Source organism: Schistocerca serialis, chromosome 4 (assembly GCF_023864345.2).
Source record: "Schistocerca serialis cubense isolate TAMUIC-IGC-003099 chromosome 4, iqSchSeri2.2, whole genome shotgun sequence".
NCBI lineage: Eukaryota > Metazoa > Arthropoda > Insecta > Orthoptera > Acrididae > Schistocerca > Schistocerca serialis.
Genome location: NC_064641.1, coordinates 57173641 through 57197082, shown reverse-complemented (window position 1 = coordinate 57197082; position 23442 = coordinate 57173641). Strand labels below are relative to the sequence as shown.

General features: G+C 39.6%; 1 protein-coding gene across 1 annotated transcript in view; it reads left to right on the top strand.

Annotated features, from left to right (window-relative positions):
* Positions 1–23442, top strand: part of LOC126474229 (cytochrome P450 4C1-like) — a 103959-nt gene that overhangs the window by 31740 nt on the left and 48777 nt on the right. The window contains exon 3 of the mRNA XM_050101694.1: positions 22612–22824. Coding sequence (XP_049957651.1) covers positions 22612–22824 — 213 coding nt within the window. The remainder of the gene's footprint in view (positions 1–22611; positions 22825–23442) is intronic.

Below are 23442 nucleotides of genomic sequence, written 5' to 3'. Positions count from 1 at the left end.
CCACGCACTTTAAAGAGCCAGTTGGTCGTTTCTTATGTCCTCACCGGCAGTCGTAAAAGAATACCAAAAGAAAGATCCCCACGGATGCCAACAGGCAGACCCGACGGCCAGCAGTTTCCTTTACACAGCTGCCCCACACCGCATCCTCGGTCATGGCTAACTCTTCGCTCGGTAAAATACTCAATACCCTACTCCCACTCGTTCCGTATAACCCACGCTCTGTGCGCAGTTAACTGAATGGCAACGCCATAGGACAACTCTCGGCTTCCTGGGACATAACGAGCTCACACTTACATAACAATGACAGCTGTAGTACATCTTTTTACAGAAATTCCTGATAAAATTGCTACTTAAAGAAATTCTACTGAGAGTATCTATGGCTACATCTACACGTTCACAACAGAGCCAGAACTGTTCAAGTGTATGACTAACATTACAGTTGTAAATATTTACAGTGTACACTTAATCGAGGTGTTCAGTATGTTGCTCTCGATGAAAAGAGTAAAGTGAAAATAGCAGAAAAATATAAGTTCTGAACTTCATATTGCGAGTAAGCATAAGAAACACTTCTGAACAAGCACTACATTATTATTGACCATTACTAAATTCTTTCTCAGCGAACCAGCAAATTTACGATCTGTTCCCAGGTATGGTAGCAGTGCCTCCCTTCTCCATGGTGAATTGAACTGCCACCAACTTTGCAGATGGGACTCTTCCCCAATCAGTGTGCTTGCTATGAGCCGACTTACACCGGCGATGGCAGCTTAAGAAGGCTGGGAAAATAGCAGGAAAGTTAAAGGGGGGAGGCACTGTCATGAGTGATATAATACCAGTGGTTATAGGGTTCATAAAAGACCCTTTTTTAGGGTAGCGAGGACAGAGAGAAACCAAATTTTAAGAGAGCCTATGACTGAGACAAACCTTCAGTTTGAGAAAGAAACCAAAACCCATTATTCTAGCTTATTACATCACCATAAACAGCCATTGGTGAAGAATTTTCAACAGTCAGCAGATATTTTAACTCTACCCAATCTGAACTCAGTTAATGTGAAATGTCAGCTGTCTTTATTGCATCAAAATATTTGACGACTGAGAAATAAAATTAATGAATTAATTATCTGCATAGATGAACTGGAGTCCTCAAACCCAGCTGACATAATCTGCCTCTCTGAACATCATGTGACCACTGGAATAGAACTTTTAAGTGTTACAGGATTTAGGTTAGCATCTCCCTTTTGTAGATCAGAAATGGAGAAAGGAGGAGTTGCCACATTCATCAGGAACTGTCGTAAATTTAAGAACATAGACATTCATAAATTTTGCCTAGAACAGCATATGGAAGCATGTGCAACAGAAGCAGAATTTCACAAAAAATCCTTCATAATATTAAGTGTACATCAAGCACCTGCAGGTAACTTTAAACTGTTCATAAACCACATTGAAGCTGTACTGGCCCATTTAACAACCAAAAACAAAGACATAGTGGTTGTTGATTATTTCAATGTAGATTTCCTTAAAGACTCTCCAAATAAGAACTTATTTGAGTTAGTAACACTATCACTCAACTTAATTCCCACTGTAAAGTTCCCCACAAGGGCAGCCAATTGCTCACAAACAGCCACTGATAATATCTTTACAGAATAGTACAATGAACAAAATTATATTACAAAACCAATAGCCAATGGCCTCTCAGATCATGACATGCAGTTCCCTCTGTTAAATGTTAATACTGAACAGGATATAAAATCTGTTAAATCTGAGCTCAAAAGGGTAATCAATAATCCAAAAATTGAATATTTTAGGACACTCCTCAGAGACATTCACTGGACTGATGTTTACATTGCTCATGGCATGAATGAAAAATATAATACTTTTGCTAATAAAGTGCTTATCTTATTCGAACACTGTTTTCCCCAAAAACCTACCAAGGTTAGAGAAAAGTCTACAAAGAAGCCGTGGATTACTCAAGGAATAGGGTTATCTTGTAAAACAAAAAGAAAACTGTATCTGTCAATCTGAAACAATTCTGATGTTGATGCTATAGCACATTACAAGAAATACTGCAACATGTTAAAGACTGTAATATGGACATCAAAGCAAATATATTACAAGGAAAGATTGTCCTATCAGATAACAAAATAAAGACAATATGGGATATTGTGAAGGAGGAGACCGTTAGAACCAGACATGAAGAGGGACAAATTGCATTAAGAGTAAATGATACATTGCTGACAGATGTGTATAGTGTTACAGAACATTTTAACAAACATTTTATAACTGTTACTGAAAACATAGAGTTGTCAGGTTCTGTAGATGCTGCTATGGAGTACCTCAGACCAGACATTTCAAGTATCTTCCATAATATGAATTTGACCCTCACAAACCCAGCAGAAATAATGTCCATCACAAAATCTTTAAATCAAAAACATCTAGTGGGTATGATGAATATCAACAAAGCTAATTAGAGAATGTGATTCTAAGTAACATATTAAGCTATCTGTGTAACCAGTCGTTTATCAGTGGAATTTTTCCTGAATGGTAGAAATATGCTGAAGTTAAGCCACTGTTTAAGAAGGGAAATAAAGAAATGGCATCAAATTTCAGTCCAATTTCACTTTTTCCAGCATTCTCCAAAATTTTAGAAAAAGTTATGTACAATCGACTTCATAACCATTTTATCTCAAATAACATACTGTCGAAGTCACAGTTCGGATTTCTAAAGGGTTCTGATATTGAGAAGGCTATCCACACTTACAGTGAAAATGTGCTTGATTCATTAGATAAAAAATTTCAGGCAACTGGTATATTTTGTGATCTGTCAAAGGCATTTGACTGAGTAAATCACAATATCCTTTTAAGCAAATTAGAATATTATAGTGTAACAGGAAATGCTGCAAAATGGTTCAAATCTTATATCTCTGGCAGGAAACAAAGGGTATTATTAGGAAAGAGACATGTATCAAGCTATCAGGCATCATCCAACTTGGAACTAATTACATGTGGGGTCCGACAAGGTTCCATTTTAGGGCCCTTACTTTATCTTGTGTATATCAATGACGTTTCATCAGTAACATTACCAGATGCCAAGTTCGTTTTGTTTGCCGATGATACAAACATTGCAATAAATAGCAAATCAAGTGTAGTCTTAGAAAGATCAGCTAATAAAATATTTGTGGACATTATTCACTGGTTCCTTTGTCACTAAATTTTGAAAAAACACACTACATGCAGTTCAGAACTTGTAAGGGGTGTCCCACGAGTATATGCATAACATACGATGAGAAGCAGATAGACGAAATGGACAGCGCTAAATTCTTGGGATTACAGCTTGACAGTAAATCCAACTGGGAAAAGCGCACCACAGAACTGCTGAAGTGTCTTAACAAATCTCTATTTGCAATGCGAATTTTGTCAGACATAGTGGATATAAAAATGAAAAAGCTGGCGTACTATGCTTACTTTCATTCCATAATATCGTATGGGATTATTTTTTGGGGTAATTCATAAAGTCAATCTAAAGTTTTCCAGGCACAAAAGCGTGCAGTAAGAGTTATATGTGGTGTGAACTCAAGAACATCCTGCAAAAGCCTGTTTAGGGAACTAGAGATACTAGCTACTGCTTCCCAATATATTTATTCTTTAATGAAATTTATCATTAAAATATATCACTTTTTCAAACCAACAGCTTAATTCATGGAATCAATACTAGAAATAAGAATAATCTGCACAAGGATTTAAAGTCACTTCGTCTTGTACAAAAGCTGTGTATTATTCGGGAACACACATTTTCAAAAACTTGCCAGCACCCATAAAAAGTTTAACAACCAATGAAATTCAGTCTAAGAGAAGTCTAAAGGATTTATTGGTGGTCAACTCCTTCTACTCCATTGAGGAACTTCTCAGTACAACCAATTGATATATATATATATATATATATATATATATATATATATATATATATATATATAACTTCTGCGCAATTTCAGTGCAGTAATGTGTTCATTGTAAATAAGTGTGTGTGTGTGTGTGTGTGTGTGTGTGTGTGTGTGTGTGTGTGTGTGTGTGTGTGTAAGTACAATCTAACTTCGGCACCATTTCAGTGCAGTAACGTTTTCATCGTAAATAAGTATCATAGTAGTTGTATTACACGTTTATTACCTTATAAACAAATAAGAAAACTTTTTTATTTTAAATTCAGTGAATTCGTATTTTTAAAATGATCCTTTCATATAGTGTTCATTAAAAACTGACGATCATTCCACTTTTGACCTGTGGAATGGTACATTAGCTTATTTGTTTCAGTTGTAAATATTTGTCATGTATTGTTGTTTTTCTGACATGTTCTACATCCTGGAGCACCTCCTCACTACGGATCAATTGGAATGCAAGTAAATCTAATCTAATGTCATCATTGGAGACCACATCGTCGGGGGCTGAGATGTGTTTGGGCGCCCTCCTGATGTGTCTGCTGCTACATCAAATGGCTCCCCTCATGTGCTATCATCTCATGTAATATTCCACCTGCTTCCGACTCAATAGGGACACGATACTGCTCACTTTCCTTCCTCCACTCCTGCTGACATTTTCTTTCAAAAGTTATGAGAACCACTGCACTTTCAAAGCTTGATTTGATAAAACTATGTGGAAGAATTTGTCATGTCTTAAAAATAGCTTTCTTTATTTTTTATACAAGGATGCTGCACATTTTTGAATGGCTGTTACTTTCTAAGGATCGTTTTTGATCCCTTCCACTGAAGAGAGATGCCCCAAAAAATAATTATTCGCTCATGAATTCTGAATTCTTTAATTTAGCATCATTCATCCTCTTATCAGGGTTAAGTCCAATAACCCACAGCATTCTTTATTCTGTTGCAGTTAGTGTTTCATCCACACATACCGTAATTCTAGAAGTCAGTTCTTTATCCGATAGCTGATCTAATATATGAAAATACTGAGACATTTAATCCATACGGTACAATTTTGTCCTGTAAGCCATAGCCCCAAATAGCAATGATGTATATTTTTCTAAAATCTTGGCCATGGGACCAGATCCAATCTGGTCACATATATTTTCGCTCTATCAGATTTTTGCATCATCTCGTCCATATTTCCTGGCCTACCATTCTCTCGATTTACGATGGTGTTTAGAGGCTCTTTTATGGTTTTAGATATTTGGACTCATCATCCTTCTCACTGGTTTGACGCGTCCCGCCACAAATTCCTCTCAAGAACCAACTTCTTCATCTCAGCAACCTACGTCCTCAATTATTTGTTGGATATATTCCAAGCTCTGTCTTCTTATTCAGATTTTACCCTCCACCGGCCCCTCTAGTACCATGGAAGTTATTCCCTGATGTCTGTAACACAAGTCTCATCATTCGGTCCCATCTTCTTGTCAGTGTTTTCCTTATTTTCCTTTCTTAGCCGATTCTGAGGAAAACCCTCTCATTCATTTCCTTATCAGTCCATCTAATTTTCAATATTTTCTGTAGCACCACATCTCAAACTCTTCGATTCTCATCTACTTCAGTTTTCCCACTGTCCATGATTCACTAACATACAATACTGTGCTACAAACATACGTTCTCAGAAATTTCTTTCTACATCTACACCTACATTTATACTCCGCAAGCCACCCAACGGTGTGTGGCGGAGGGCGCTTTACGTGCCACTGCATTATTTCCGTTTCCTGTTCCAGTCGCGTATGGTTCGCGGGAAGAACGACTGCCGGAAAGCCTCCGTGCGCGCTCGAATCTCTCTAATTTTACATTCGTGATCTCCTCGGGAGGTATAAGTAGGGGGAAGCAATATATTCGATACCTCATTCAGAAACGCACCCTCTCGAAATCTGGACAGCAAGCTACACCGCGATGCAGAGCGCCTCTCTTGCAGAGTCTGCCACTTGAATTTGCTAAACATCTCCGCAACGCTATCACGCTTACCAAATAACCCTGTGACGAAACGCGCCGCTCTTCTTTGGATCTTCTCTATCTCCTCTGTCAACCCGACCTGGTATGGATCCCACACTGATGAGCAATACTCAAGTATAGGTCGAACGAGTGATTTGTAAGCCACCTCCTTTGTTGATGGACTACATTTTCTAAGGACTCTCCCAATGAATCTCAACCTGGTACCCGCCTTACCAACAATTAATTTTATATGATCATTCCACTTCAAATCGTTCCGCACGCATACTCCCAGATATTTTACAGAAGTAACTGCTACCAGTGTTTGTTCCGCTATCATATAATCATACAATAATGGATACTTCTTTCTATGTATTCGCAATACATTACATTTGTCTATGTTAAGGGTCAGTTGCCACTCCCTCCACCAAGTGCCTATCTGCTGCAGATCTTCCTACATTTCGCTGCAATTTTCTAATGCTGCAACTTCTCTGTATGCTACAGCATCATCCGCGAGAAGCTGCATGGAACTTCCGACACTATATACTGGGACACTTATACATATTGTGAAAAACAATGGTCCCATAACACTCCCCTGTGGCACGCCAGAGGTTACTTTAACTTCTGTAGACGCCTCTCCATTGAGACCAACATGCTGTGTTCAGTTTGCTAACAACTCTTCAATCCAGCCACACAGCTGGTCTGATATTCCGTATGCTCTTACTTTGTTTATCAGGCGACAGTGCGGAACTGCATCGAACGCCTTCCGGAAGTCAAGGAAAATGGCATCTACCTGGGAGCCTGTATCTAATATTTTCTGGGTCTCATGAACAAATAAAGCGAGTTGGGTTTCACTCGATCGCTGTTTCCGTAATCCATGTTGATTCCTACAGAGTAGATTCTGGATTTTCACATTTGACACAATACGCGAGCAAAAAATATGTTCTAAAATTCTACAACAGATCGATGTCAGAGATATAGGCCTATAGTCTTGCGCATCTGCTCGACGACCCTTCTTGAAAACTGGAACTACCTGTGCTCTTTTCCAATCATTTGCAACCTTCTGTTCGTCTAAAGACTTGCGGTGCACGGCTGTTAGAAGGGGGGCAAGTTCTTTCGCGTACTCTGTGTAGAATCGAATTGGTGTCCCGTCAGGTCCAATGGACTTTCCTCTGTTGAGTGATTTCACCTTCTTTTCTATTCCTTGGACACTTATTTCAATGTCAGCCATTTTTTCGTTCGTGCGAGGATTTAGAGAAGGAGCTGCAGTGCGGTCTTCCTCTGTGAAACAGCTTTCTCAAATAAAGGCGTAAGTTTGATACTAGTAGTACTTCTTTTGGGCAGGAATGCCCTTTTTGTCTTTATTAGTCTGCTTTTTATGTCCTCCTTGCTTCATCCATCATGATTTATTTTGATTCCAAGGTAGGAGAATTCCTTTGCTTTGTCTATCTTGTGATCACTGATCCTGATGTTAAGTTTCTCATTGTTCTCATTTCTGCTACTACCCATGATTTTCAGTTTTGTTGGGTTTACTCGCAATCCATATACTGTACCCATTACACTGTTCATTCCATTCAACAGATCTTTTAGTTCTTCTACACCTTTACTGCGGACAGCAATTTCATCAACCAACCTCATCGTCGATTTCTTTTACCCTGAATTAGAACCAGTCTTGAACCTTTCTTTTACTTTCGTCATTTTTCCATTATTTTGTAGACTGAATAGTTGAGACAGAAGACTGCGTCCTTGTCTTATACGTCTTTTGTCTGAGCACATCGTTCTTGGTCTTCCAGTCTGATTGTTCCCTCTTGATTATTATACATATTGCGCATTACTCGTTTTCCCCATATTTTTCCTACATTTTTCCGAACTTTGAACATCTTGTACCATTCTGCATTTTCGAATGCTTTTTCCAGGTCGATAAATCATATGATTCTACTGTGTCATGATTTTTCTTCTCGCTTGCTTCCATAAGCAGTCAGAACTGCCGCCGAGCGCGGTAGCAGCGCGGACTATAGAGTCTTGTCCCGGTCCGCGCGGCTTCCCCTCTCGGAGGTTCGAGTCCTCCCTCGGGAATGGGTGTGTGTGTTTCCCTTATCGTAAGTTAGTTTAAGTTACATTTAGTAGTGCGTAAGCTTAGGAACCGATGACCTCAGTAGTTTGGTCCCATAAGACCTTACCACAAATTTTCATTTTCAGAACTGCCTCTCAATTGCCTTTACCTTTCCTAAAGCCAGACTTACCGTCATCTGAGTTTTCCTCAATTTTCTTTCCCATTCTTATGTGTTGAATACTCCAAGGGTCAGCAAGCAGGGCAGTGGGCCCCAAAAACCCATTGGTGGTCGAGAGAAATGTTCTATTGAACTTAAAATACACGTCAAGTTGTTAGCGATGTGCAGCAGATATGCCAGCATCCTACGAGTCATGCCGGCTGCAGCTGGCACATGTTTGGCTTCACCCAGGCAAACAGATGCACGAGTAGGCGCCCTGCAATCCTAATGTCAGGCCGAGCAATTTTTGGTGGCCAGACGGTGCATCAAGGTGCTGATGTCAATGGCTCTTTGGTGCTTCTGTTACGCAGGAAGGCCGCATCTAGCGAATCAGATCTTTCTCGCATCCACCGAAGAGGCGAGCGAGGCCTGCCATGCATGGGACATGACCCTGGCAGGAGTCTGGAGCCGGCAGGCACAGATGGTAGGTCCTCGCGTTCTGCTCCCAAGACCCACAAGGAGACTCAATAAAGGAGGTGGCTGACACAACCTGGTCTCGAACCCATGAATGTAGATGCACAGTTGCCTCGTTATCTAGCTTGGCCCTGATATCAGGATTGTGCTGTCCGACTCTGACCGAATTTGCCTCAAAATTCATAGGTTTTGAATGGCTCTGGGGCGCATTTGTTGCACTATTACACAGCCTCCAGTCATGTAGCCCACAGCATGTGTGGTGCCTTCGTTCTGCCTGCTCCCGCTAATACTGCTCCGTGGCACAGGTTTCATCAAACACGGCTAGCCAGCCAATCTCACAATCCTTTTCCGTCAGTGCTGTTATGAACCATATGTCGGCACATGGCGCTTACTGGCACATAGTAGGTGACACAAACCTTAGGGCGACTTTCCCACAAATTCCCATAAGATTCACTTAAAACTGGATAGTGGCACAACAGTATATTACACTGAGGTGAGAAAAGTCATGCAATAGCGATATGCACATATCCAGATGGCGGTAGTATCACATACACAAGATAGAAAAGAACAGTGGTGTAGCACGGCTGTCATTGGCACTCAGGGAAATCATGTGAAAGGGTTTCCAACATGGTTATGCTCACACTGGGTATTAACAGACTTTAGATGAATGGTAGTTGGACACATGGGACATTTCATTTTGGAATCAGTGGAGGATTCAGTACTCCATCATTCTCAGTGTCAAGAGTATGCTGAGGGTACCGTATCTCAGGCGTTACCTCTCACTGTAAAGAACCCAGGTGTCGACGGCCTTCACTTAACAACTGAGAGCAGCGGCGTTTGCATAGAATTGGCGGCGCTGCGTGAAATAACGGCAGACATCGATGTGGGACATACAATGGACGTTGGGACAGTGCAGCGAAATTTGTCGTTGATGGGCTGGGGCAACAGACGACCGACGCGAGCTCCTTTGCTAAGAACATGACATCACCTTCAACGCCTCTGTTGGGCTCGCGAGCGCATGGGTTGGAACCAAGACGACTGGAAAATCGTGGCCTGCTCAGATGAGTCCCGATTTCACTTGGTAAGAGCTGATGGTAGGGTTCGAGTGTGGTGCCTGCCAAACAAAGATATGGACCTGAGTTGTCAGCAACAGACCGTGCAAGTTGGTATAGCTATAGAGGCAGCACAACTCAATATTTCTCCAAGGGTCTTCCAGCGACTTGTTGAATCCGCAGCACATCGAGCTGCTGCACTAGGTCGGACAAAAGGAGGCTCGAACGATATTAGGAGGCATCCCATGGCTTTTGTCAGCTCAGTGTATTCTTTTCAGTCACCTGGATGCATGAGCTGTTGAGTTCATTGTGTGATAGTTCTCATGCTTACCTGCTCTTACTATTTCCAGAACTGATGGATGCTATTTTTCTGAAAGTCTGGTGGTACGTTACTAGTCTCATAGATTCTACACACTAACTTGAATGGTCGTTTCCTTACAACTAACACCCTCCTCACCCCCCTCCCCTCCCCAGGGATTTTAGAAATTTTAATGCAGTATTATCCATCCCTTCTGCTTTATTTAATTACAGGTTCTATCACATCGTCAGACACTTTCTCCCCCTCATAGAGACGTTCAATGTACTCTTTTCTCTTATCCAATCTCTCCTCTGCGTTTAACAGTGGAATTCGAATGCAAAGGTTTTACAAATCAGGATCCTGTTGTGATAATGGGTGGAGTGGGAAACACTATTGATAGGGATCAGGGTTTTATATTGAGTGTGACCCAGTAAAACCAGCATCTGCAATGAACTGTACAAATGTCTTGGTTCTTGTTTTCATATGGTATGACCATTTCCAGTTGTTCAGCTTTGTCAGGAGGGTGAAGATATAGCTATGTAGAGGTATTTGTTAGGAACAGGTTTAGTTCCTGTGGATGCGATTGGTAGATGAGACTTCACTAGATGTGGCCTACATCTAAGTAGGTAAGGGAAAGGTAAATTGGCGGAGATGATAGCAAAATCTTTAAGGGCGGACAGCACTGAAACTCATGGGAGTATCTCTTTTTTGGGATAAGACCAGTGCCCAATGATTCAACATTGACTGAAATTAAGCGCAATGAGAAGCATAGAGAGGACAGTACCGGAGATGTTAAAATATCACAAGATTCTCATAAAACTACAGTGAAAACTAATGTTAGTATGTCACAAGATTCTCATAAAAGCACAGTGAAAAATAATGTTAGCATATTGCATCAGAATATCAAGGGATTAGAAAACAAAGTATATGAACTTTCTGTTTCTTTAGAATATTTAGAAACTGAGGGTGGAGTAGATGTACTATCCCTGTCTGCACATCGTGTAGTCACAGATATGGAGAAGGTAAATGCAGGTGGATATAAGCTTTCAGCACATGTAAGTAGAGACACAATGAGGAGGAATTGCCATATGTATTAAAATTTACCATAGTGTGAAAAATTTAGACACTAAAAAAATTGTGTAGAGGAACATACAGAAGCATGTGTGTGTGAGCTCAAGGGAAATAATGGTACTTTTACAATTGTATATGCATATAGATCCCTATTGGGAAATTTTCAGGTATTTTTGAAAAACTTGGATTCTTTGTCATGCTATCTGTTGGATAGCGGGAAGCAAACTATTGTTTGTGGAGATTTCAATGTAGATTTTCTGAAAGAGTCCGATAGAGACCTTGACCTTGAAGTATTACTTGGTTCTTTCAATTTGATGTCAGTTATTGACTTCCCTACTTGGATAGTAAGGGAAAGCTGCACAATGATAGGTCATGTTTTTATAGACCAATATAAAACTAATCAAATGAAAACTTTTTGTGTTAAGAATAGTCTGTCTGATCATAATGCTCAGCTAGTTATAGTCTATGACATAGCTCCATACAGAAATGCAAAGCAGTCCTCTAAAATAGTCCATTCAATTAACAATTGCAAATTTTATTGAAAGCTTACACTAACCTATTTCATGATACCTTTGTGAGTATATTTAAAAACTTTTTCTAAGAAAACAGCGGAAATAATTGTAAGAAACCATCTAAAAGGGATAAAAATATTGTGTGAACAGAAAAGGGAAATGTATCTTATAGCTAGAAGTAATAGTGATCCAGAAACAGTGAAACACTAAAAACTACTGCACTGCAACAAGAAAAGTTATTTAAAAGCCCAGAAGTATATGGATCTTGTCCGAGATTAGCACCAATGATAATAAAATTAAAACAATTTGGAATACTGTTAAAAGGGAAACAGGGCAATAAGAGCACAAGAAGTCAATATTTCTATAAAACTCAATGAAAAGTTTGTTATCAAAATGTCAGAAGCAGAAAACATTTTTAATGATAATTTTTCAGTGTTGTAGAGAAAATACGATCCAGCAATTCACTAGAAAATGCGAGGCAATATATGAAAGAGGCAATATCTAAGCAATTTGATAAAACTAAAATTCAACCCACCCCTCCTACTGAAACTAGTAAAATAATAAATTCACTCAAAAGTAAAGCTTGCATGGAATTGATGCCTTTTCCAACACAGTGCTAAAAGCTTGTTCTCGACAGAAAAGTAGGATTCCCAGCCACATATTCAGTAGCTCACTAAAACAGGTCATTTTTCCAGATAGACTGAAATATGGTATTGTTAAACCATTGCATCAAATAGGGGACAGGTCTGATGATAACAACTACCCACCAATTTCACTTCTCACAGCTTTATCCAAAATTCCTGAAAAAGTGATATATTAAAGAGTAGCATCACATATTTGTAAAAACGAAGTACTAACAAAATGTCATATTGGTTTTCCTCGAAAGGCTTTTCAACAGAAAATGCTATGTATGCTTCCACTGATCAAATGTTAAATGCTCTGAATAACTGAACATCACCCACTGGGATATTTTGTGAACTCTCAAAAACTTTTGACTGTGTGACTCATGAAATTTGTCTAGATAAGCGTAAGTACTGTGGTATGAGTGGGACAGTGCATAAATGTTTTAATTCATATTTAACTGAAACAACTCAGCAGGTTGAAATTAACAGTACCAAGAGTCTGCAAAAATCAGCACAATCCTCTAACTGGGGAGGTATCAAGAATGGTGCCCCAGAGGGTCCAATCCTGCATCTCTTATTATTCTTAACATATATGAATGACTTGCCACTCTGTATTCATGAAGATGCAAAGCTAGTTCTTTTTGCTGATGATACAAGTATTGTAATCACAACCAACAGACAGGAATCAGCTAAGGAAATTGTAAGTGACGTCTTTCAGAAAATTATTAAGTGGTTGAAACTTCCTGACAGGTTAAAACTGTGTGCCAGACAGAGACTCGAACTCGGGACCTTTGCCTTTCGTGGGCAAGTGCTCTACCATCTGAGCTACCCAAACACAACTCAGCACCCGTCCTCACAGCTTCAGTTCTGCCAGTACCTCGTCTCCTACCTTCCAAACTTCTATTATGTGGTTCTCTGCAAATGGACGCTCACTAAATTTTGAGAAAACACACTACATACAATTACGTACAATAAATGCCGTAACACATTCGATAAATAGACACTATGTGATCAAATGTATCCGGACGTCCCCAAAAACATACGTTTTTCATATTACATGCATTGTGCTGCCACCTACTGCCGGGTACTCCATATCTGCGACCTCAGTAGTCATTAGACATTGTGAGAGAGTAGAATGGGGCACTCCGCAGAACTCACAGACCTCGAACGTGGTCAGGTGATTGGGTGTCAATTGTGTCACACGTTTGTACGCGATGTTTCCACACTCCTAAAGATAGCTAGGTCCACTGTTTCCGATGTGGTAGTGAAGTGTAAACGTGAAGGGACACGTACAGCACAAAAGCGTACAGGCCGACCTAGTCTGTTGACTGACAGATACCGCCGACAGTTGAAGAGGCTCGTAATGTGTAATAGGCAGACATCTATCCAGACCATCACACAGGAATTCCAAGGTTCATCAGGATCCACTGCAAGTACTATGACAGTTAGGTGGGATATGAGAAAACTTGGATTACATGGTCGATTGGATGTTCATACTCCACACATCGTTTTGGTAAATGCCAAACGACACCTCGCTTGGTGTAAGGAGCATAAACATTGGAAAAACGTTGTGTGGAGTGACGAATCACGGTACACAATGGGGCGATCCGATGGCAATGTGTGGGTTTGACGAATGCCCAGTGAATGTCATCTGTCATTGTGTGTAGTGCCAACAGTAAAATTTGGAGGCGGTGGTGTTACGGTGTGGTGGTTTTTTTTTTATGGACGGGGCTTGCACCGTTGTTGTTTTGCACGGCACCGTTACAGCACAGGCCTACACTGAAGTTTTAATCGCCTTCTTGCTTCCCGCTAGTGAAGAGTAAGTCGGGGAAGGCGATTGTATCTTTCAAAACCATCGAGAACCTGTAGGGGAGTGGTTACAGGACAATAACATCCCTGTAATGGACTGGCCTGCACAGAGTCCAGACCTGAGTCCTACTGAACACATGTGGCATGTTTTGAATCGCCGACTTCGTGCCAGGCCTCACCGACCGGCATCAATACCTCTCCTTAGTGCAGCACACCATGAAGAATGGGCTGCCATTCCCCAAGACACGTTCCAGCACCTGATTGAACATATGCCTGGGCCAGTGGAAGCTGTCATCAAGGCTAAGGCTAGGCCAACACCATACTGAATTGCAGCATTACCGCTGGAGGGCGCCACGAACTTTTAAGTCATTTTCAGACAAGTGTACGCATACTTTTGATCACATAGTTAGACTTTGAACAGAAGATTGTTGCTAAGGTAGAATATTCAAAATTTCTGAGTGTGCATCTCCTCCACCCTCTTCGACAAGTCCTTTGGCAGAATGAGGGTGATTTCTTACTCCGAAAGTCTTTGTCCACCATTGCTGATGATATTTATTTAGAAATTAAGCAGAAGCTAGTTTCGAAACTAGAGCCCATGAAGTTTTGATTATTAATCACAGATTGGAGTTCTGGCATCGATTACTAACCACACACTTTCATCTGGCTTCCCTACATTCACCAGTGGGTTATTATTCTCTTCAACTCTGTTGTGCGCCACACCATTCCCCCATCTTGTTTAACTCTTTAGATAGGGCCTCCTCCTTAGTAATAGGAACTGGGTAGGGGTTCATAGTAAATGTTGCATGTGGTTTGATGATGAATTTCCACTCATACTCCCTTACTTATACAGGACTGTCAGAAAACCTTTTACTTGTACCCTGGTAACAGTCAGTAAGATTTCTTTTTGGACATCAGTTACTCCTTCTAGATTATTCATTATTTTCCAAAGTGCTCTACCCTGTCGTCCTCAGTTACTTTCCTCTCTTTCATTTGCAGTTCTCATCTTTTTCGTGTTCCAAATTTATGGAGAACTCTCTCCGTAATACCACTCTTTTTCCCTCTCCATTAATCATTCAAAACCTAGCACAAGTTTCTTCCGTCCACTTAAACTGCAAACACTATGCATCACAATTAATTTGTCCTCTTAAGAGCAATGTATTAGTTAAAATAAAAATATGGCATTTCAGTTTTTGATCGCTATTTTTTATTTTCAATGACCGGTTTCAGGCTAGCTGCCCATCTTCAGATCTGTTAGACAAAGTTAAAAATATAATTAACAAGAGAGATACATTTACTGATAAAAATATCGTAGTATACAAAAAGAAGAAATTTTGGAATGCTAAATGCCAACATACCATATATTGCAGTTCCAGAGTAACTTGTCAGTAAAGAACTATTGGTTCACTGTCATAAATAAAGTAAATTTTAATCTGTTAAAAGCTTATATCACAGTTTTGCAGAAACCTGATTGGAGACAGTAAAAAGTGCCCTCTACCTATAAGAATTGTGCATGTTATTTTTTAACCGTACATATTAATGGCGAATATACTTTTTAATAAAAACAATTTTTTTTTGAATGGACCATGAACCGAAACAATTTACACTAATATAAAATTTTTTATAAGGAAACTTATAAATATAATTAAAATGTAGATATTCTTTCGAAAATGTGCATTTCCTCTTCTTTGTATTGATTGGTGGTGGAGAGGGCTTCCCTACGTCAGAATGTATACAACGCCACGCCAAGTCCTCTTCCGCCACGCCCAATTCACCTCGCCGCCAGTACGCTGAAGGCCGTTCCGCTGCAGCTGGTTCTTACTGGGGCGTGCTGTTGCATTCAAGAGTAAGCCTAAAACAGGTCTTTAAAAATCTCATAATAACTTTTGTGCATAAAATCACTTTGTTCATTGAGTAGTAGATCTGGGTTTTTTCTTTGATTAGCGTATATTTCAATCTCTTGGAGCACGTTAGGATAGAGACTTTTTGGAGCTTTATGTAGCACCTCCATTTGTTCATTTATATTACTCACTTCATGTTTACTATCTTTTACATGTGCTCCAAATTGAGAGATTTTTAAAGGCCTGTTTTAGGCTTACTCTTGAATGCAACAGCATTATTTAAAGAACGATCGTGGAAATCCCGTTAAGACAATCATGTCTAGTTTTGATAAAAACAATCTATTAGCTTTTATTTCAAGTAATCCTGGGAGATGTCGGTAAATGAAAACCACTTACTCCTTTCTCTGATTAGATATTCTACCAGTTATAGCTGCCTAATTTGCCGTTACCTCAGTAGACCTACTTTTTGGACTTTCTCCTCTCCATGGACTAGAGGGGAGGGCTAGTAATTTACATATTTCATGCATATCACTCTCATCTACAGTGCCTGCAAATCCCTCTGTTCCTGATGATGTACATCTTTTATTAAGCTCTCAAATCAGATAGTTTATCAGAGGTATACTACAGATATTGTATGAAGACACGTATGATAAATGCACGTCACGTAATCTGTTTTCCTCGTGGTGAGAAATGTCTAATAATCTATTACTTTCCCTTGAAAAGTATGAACTCCTAGTGATGTGCGGTATTTCGCAGAATATGAGAATGTATGACACATTTGAACATTTGCAAATCAATTAAAATCACGAGTTTATTACAATAATCTGAATGCTCACGTGAAGCACACCAAATATTGTTGAATCAATAGTGAAAGAGCAATGTTCGCGTGTGTAGGTAATATCTGCTCTCTGCCAACTCTCTGCAACAGAGCTAGAAGTACTGGCATACATGACTTGTCACGGTATGAATATGACTACCACGAAATTTCACAAAAGGAAGAATAATTCTGTCTTGTGTTAACATAATCGGATACACCATAGAGGATCTAAGAACTGCAGCACCTTATCGAATACCATGGAACTATACAGACAAAAGAAAAAGTGGGGCTGAACTAAAGTGGGATATAATGCGACACCATACCTTTCCCAATAAAGTCACTAAATTCAATGACTTCCTTCAAACTGGGTTCCTGCCACTCGGAGAACGTTTCTTTCTGTGTAGAATACTTTGGTTTATTGCTTGGTGATGCCTCTGACTACCCAATAGTTATTTTTATCATATGTGGCGATCACGGGAAACAAAGGTTGAATCATTGACGCGTAAGGAACTATTACTAAATTCGTGGTAAAACTGATGGAAACAGAGGCGAGAACCATGGGTAACCACTAAAGGTGATTACTCAACTGAACATTTACAAACTGTACGTAACACAAGCCGACAATGAAATTTATCGCTGAAGACCACTAACATTATTTACATCACGAAAATTTTATATAAAGTACTTGATCGAACGAAATATTACGCTCACAATTTGATAGGTATTAAGTCTTAGATACACATGAAGAAACTCAAGTTAATACGCACGAATTCTGAATAGGCATAACTGTGTCCGATCAGAACAAAAGCCAATGATACGTTCACTCATTTCACAGTAAATGCTGGGGAATTACTCTGTGAATAAAATCAAAAACATATCCAAACATGTAACTGAAATACCTTAATGAATCCCTAACACAAAATAATTGTTAAAGTCAGGTAACCCAAATCACACTTAAGCCATGTTCGGGCGAATAAACACGTATTGCAGCTCGGCGGCGGATCTCAGGGTGAGTTAAAAAAGCGGAAGCCAGCGGCCGTTGCCTTCAGGACTAGCTTTGTTTTTTCAGCGGAGTGTGAGTGATCCTCTAACTGACTATATTGGTGAAAGATACAGAAAGGCTCAGGATCGACAGGTTGTACTTTGCCAGACAACTTTGGAAGAGCTCTAATATGTTGGCATTACTCCACAATAAACTCTCTGTCTCACAATCAGCAATCTCAAACTCCTTCACTCACACATTCGTACTTACAAGTACCATTCATGGACATGTGAGGATGGCAACAGGTTACTGGTTATCAAAATGAATTCTAAATCCTCACTCTATGCGTAATCCATTTCCAATAACTTTATCAAATAGCACAGAAAACATCTGTGTAACTCATAAATGTAATAATCAAGAAAGATAAGTAGAGAAAAATGGAAGAGGGCTAAAATAGACTCCATTCATAACTCTGTCACTTGGAAAGAAAATAGCGCAGGTGTTTTATTCAGTTTAAAAAGCAGAAGCAAGTAATTTTTCCTAATCTACTCTTGAACTATTTCCATAGTAGGGGGCCTTAACGGCAAATAAAACTGTGAATGCAAGATACAAAAACATCATCAGAAGTCTTTCTCTCTCTACATGGCAGTGACCAAACATTACTTTAAATCAAATTTTGGAAGCATAATGGACCCTAAAATGAAGTATTTACACATCTGAATTGCACAACTTAGTAAAATACACACAGCTAACATATTAGCAATGCTGAAATAAAATACAGATAAGTAGACGATTGTAGTTCACTCTTTGTGCCACTTATTAATACCACACATACATTTATCACAACACATAACACTTGGTTCTACAACATTGCAAAACACACGTGAGTATTATTGTTGATCTAACTTAATTTACAATGCACTTGTTAATGGGTATTACCGGAGCAAACAACGTTGTTTCCCGCATTGAAATTCTTCAAAAATTCGTCCCTAAAACGAATGTCTCAGTCAGCCAAGCGTTACAGTGCCCCATGCTAGAGTATTGATATCATCTTGTAGTTCAAAAAGCTTTAATCTTCTGTCGCACTGTGGACAGTACATGACACTTCGACGAAATAGCATGCTGAATAGTAATAACGTACAATCGTATAGTAAGAAACAAGTGTTGCTTTGCTTTCAGAGTCACTATGCTATGAGATAACTTCATATTGCAATAAAAAACGAATGGTAACAGCTACTGGTAATGTCAATCATTACAGTAACCCACATGCTGGAGAATTAATTTTCTCTTGCAGTACAAGTTTCTCATCTTCTGTTGGTAATGCTAACATGTGCAGTCACACGGTAGAGACTACATGACACTTCATCTAAAGAACGTACTGAACAGTACAAAGCGAGGGGGCGCAGTGACTAGCACTCTGGACTCACATTCGGGAGGACGATGGTCCAAACCTGCATTCGGCCATCCTGACGTAGGTTTTCCGTGATTTCCCTAAGTCTCTTCAGGCAAATGCCAGGATGGTTCCTTTAAAAGGGCATGATCAACTTTCTTCCTCATCCTTTCCTAATCCGATGGGACCGATGACCTCGCTGTCAGGTCCCCTCCCCCGAATCAGCCTACCATCGATACTGAATAGTAGTAATACACATTCATATAGGTAATATACGAGGGTTCCTATGGTTTCAAAGTCGCCCAAACATTATAGTGATTACATGTCAATTAATTTTATCTTGTAGAACAAAACATTTGTCGTCTTATGCTGATTATACTGAGCAAGCAGGGTAGTGACAGCTGTCGATACCAGCCAAATACACATTCAGAACTTAAACAGTAGACTAACACCAAAAGCTGAGAGTGTTTGTGTGAACTAGATGTTAGCTACTCCATCTTAAATAGTATTCTATCACAAGAAGCTGACAGTGTACATGTGCAGTTGGTGGTAACTACTGGATCTTAAACCATATTCTGTATATACAGTAGGTGTAAGCTACTGGGGTATGAGCTACTCCAGGTGTCAACCTTTTGGGGAGTGCACCAATGCATATGTGCAGAGGTCAGTCAGTATATTTATGATCTCGACTAAACAAGTTGGTACTTATTCTGACAATTTGAGACTTGTTTCAACAAGCAAACGAGATTAGTCAGCAAACTGAAACTTATCAAGACTTGTTCCCAGCAGAAGCTGTGTACGTGGCCACTGAGGGCGTCAGCTACTGGGGATTTCAGATACTGGGTGTGTGTGGGTGTCAGGTACTGGGTGTGTCAGATATTTATAATACAATTCAAAGGCCCTTTAATCAATTCCAGACGTGACCTAAAGTCATACCAGATGTGTGTGTGTGTGTCGGTGTACGAGTGTGTGTTTTCTGACGCGTTTTGGGTCTGGTAATACTGCACGCTACAACCTTTAAGTAATTTATTGGATAAATACTTCTGAACAATACACAAAAAATTCAGATTGGTCAGTTACTTTGGAGTACAGCCATAGTATCGACTCTGGGACTACATTGCGATTTCATTTTAATGCCTGCTAAAATATTATGCTGTGGTTGGTTGTTCTACGCTGATACTGGCTCCAGAGGGAGCAGGGCTTGCTGCCATCTTCGATTGTGATTACCCGTGCATGTAGCAAATGCACAGGAGATCGGTGGTATCGCAAAGTTCACTACCACAGTTAATTGATAATTGGTCTGAATTTGCCGTTAATGTGCTACTTAACTCGAACAAAATTCAAGAATCGATATGTATCGACTTGATCAAGTGTTCCTTGGCTCTTACTTGCTAGGCTCCAGTTTGGAATCAATTAACAGCGATTCTGGACCAAATGTTCTGCGTTTTTTTAAAGTCTGGTGTAGAAATGATTCCATGAATGTGATGCCTGCAAGGCATGATTTTCCCAAAAAGTTTTCAATTAAAACAAATACGGCTCCAAAAGTGTTAATGCCGTTGCGTCAAAAGCTAATGCTTTTAGTTAGGACTGAAAATTCCATTCAGCGAGAATTTTATACTAACTTTGCCTTCTTTTTCCATAGTACGTTAAGGGACGAAAACATGCGTTCATTTTTGTCAAAGTGTGGTTTGATGCATAAGACTGTAGTGTTTTTGTTTTGCGTGTTGGTATTGCGGTTGCTGTGCGTTTATTTATCGATTGCCATTTTTTATTTGTACTTCACTGTTGCTATTTAAGTTTTCACATTCTCATTTGGTCATCTGGAGATAGTGAATGGAGCTGTGGACGCTAGAAAATGGAGTGTTAAATGGAGAAATCTCAATATTTCCGACATATTCTTCTGTTTGAGTTCAGTAAAAGGGTGACAGCAGAGGAAGCAGCCAGAAACATTTGTGCCACGTATAGGGATAATTCCACGGCAAGAAAATTGTTTTCTCATTCTAAGGATGATCACTTTGACATTAGTGACTATCCATGTTCAGGAAGTCCTTGGAGTTTGATGAAGGTCGTTTAAACGTACTAATCCGAGATTTGTCGTCCCATGTGTCTCAAATTAAATTACTTCCCTAACTTCGTCTACGTCGCTCTCGGGGTTCTTAAGGGGCTCCGGAACGCCCTATACTTGCAATGTTAAAATAACGCTTATAAATTGCATCTTTCCTCACAAAGTATTTGAGGTAGGAAGTTGAACTTTTTACAGATTATTTATTGGAATATGGGCTACAACGTAACACAGGGATTTTACAAAATTTTAGTTCAGTTATTAAATATGATTTTTTTTCAATTGTAATGAAAATTCAACATTTTTTTGCAATTTTTTATTTATATATTCAAAAATATACAGTTTTTTGGAAAAAGGCTGTGTTAAATTATGCAGAAGGTACTGTGTAACATTTACTGAAAGTTTGAAACAAATATGTTTGGAAGATCCTTAGAAAACATGTAATTAGTATGAGAAAATAAAAGTTTTGGGAATCGAGCGACAAAGATTGGATTAACTTTTTAGTGCATTCCAGGTCCATAGGATGGATTATCTTCATCCTCTGCAAACTCCTCCTCCAGCTTCCTCTTGTTCCTCCTCCTGTTTACTCTTGCTTGTATTTCTAGACTCTTTACAGCCCCGTCTGCAGCCCGAAGGCGTTCCTTGTCTAAAGCAAGCATCGCTCGTTGTTGTGTTCGTAGATTTTGCTACCATTTTCTCCAGTTGCAGTTTCTACAACACTGTTCCAAAAGGTGGTCATGTATGAACACTTATCACATTTCAGTTGTATTTCACTAGCAAGTCCTACGTGCTTTATTATGGAGAGTTCCAGGCCAACTTCGCTACAATGAATACATCTTACACAGTTTGAAAAAATTCCTTTGAGAACCGACATATCAAATATTTCATTCACATCCGATTCGCCCATAAAACATTCATAGTTTTCACTCATTGAACCAAGCTTCTTCTGTGAAGTATTTTCTTTCCCACTTTGACTGCTATGGGCAGGTGTACTTGAGAGGTTAGGTTCACTCACTTGGTTATCGTCTTTATTGTTTACAGTAATAACACATACCTTTGGCTTTCCAACATTTCTCCTTTTCTTAAAAGCCTTCATAGGATTTCTAATAACTTTACTTTTACTCATTATTCTACTTCAACAAAACAGAGACTCAAGAAACAGAATTAATTACGAATATTTTCGAGATAACGACAGAGTAAATAAACATGAAACAATCGACAATCACACCAGCGATATATATTGAACCATCACAGGTTAGCCACAACACATACTTTATCTCACATCACTAAAATGTACCTGATGAACACGGACGTTAATAATAACACCATTTGACAGCAGTTTAACAGCGCCACAGTGGGTCACGCCCATGTAGAACACATTTCAAAAAAAATTTAAAAATAGTTGTAGTCTTCGGAATTGAATAAATTATATATCTATTAAAAGGTAATAGTCTGCAGATTCAGAAAACGCAAAAAAGTAAAAATTGAAGTTTTCATGATTTTGAGCCTTTCCGGAGCCCCTTAAACGTTACATGTATTAATCAAGACTGCCGTTGCCATGTAACAGGTACTCGTGAAGTTCACTGGAACATTCAACGAGAGCGGGCGCTATCTGTGCGAGAAGCTGGCGGAGTCTGCTGGGGCGACGGTGGACGTTTACCCCATGCTGATGGAATGTGCGCTGCGCACCATGGTGAAGGTCGTCTTCGGTGTCGAGCTGGATCGTCTGGAGCCAGACCGAAGCAAGCATTCCCGTATAGCGGCCATCAGGAAAATGTCGGTGAGTCCACAAAATGCGTCAAATGTGTTTACTTTTACTGAAATCCATATACCGAATATAAAGTACTAAACATACAATTTAAATCTGTAATTTTTTGATCGACAGCCCGTAGATGTACAGCTGTTTTATATTCTGCAACAGTTACAATATTTCGGCAGTCAAATGTGTCGATATCGTCAGGTGCGCTGCGCTGACGAGGATGGCCAACTTACACTGAGGTGAAAGAAGTTGCTGGGTAGCGATATGCACATATACATGTGGCGGTAATAATGCTTACAGAAGCTATGAAAGGACAGTGAGTTAGAGGAACTGTCATTTGTACTCCGGTGGTTCATATAAAAAAGTTTCCAACGTGATTATGGTCAGACGACGAGAATTAACGGACTTTGAATGGGGAATGGTAGTTGCAGCTAGACGCACGGGACATTCCATTTCGGAAATCGTTTGGCAACTCCATATTCCGATATCCACAGTGTCAAGAGTGTGCCACGAATATTACCTCTCACCATGGATGACACAGTGGCCAACAGCCTTCACTTAACGACCGAGAGCAGCAGCGTTTGCGTGGAATTGTCAGTGCTAAAAGAGAAGCAACACTGCTTGAAATAACCCCAGAAA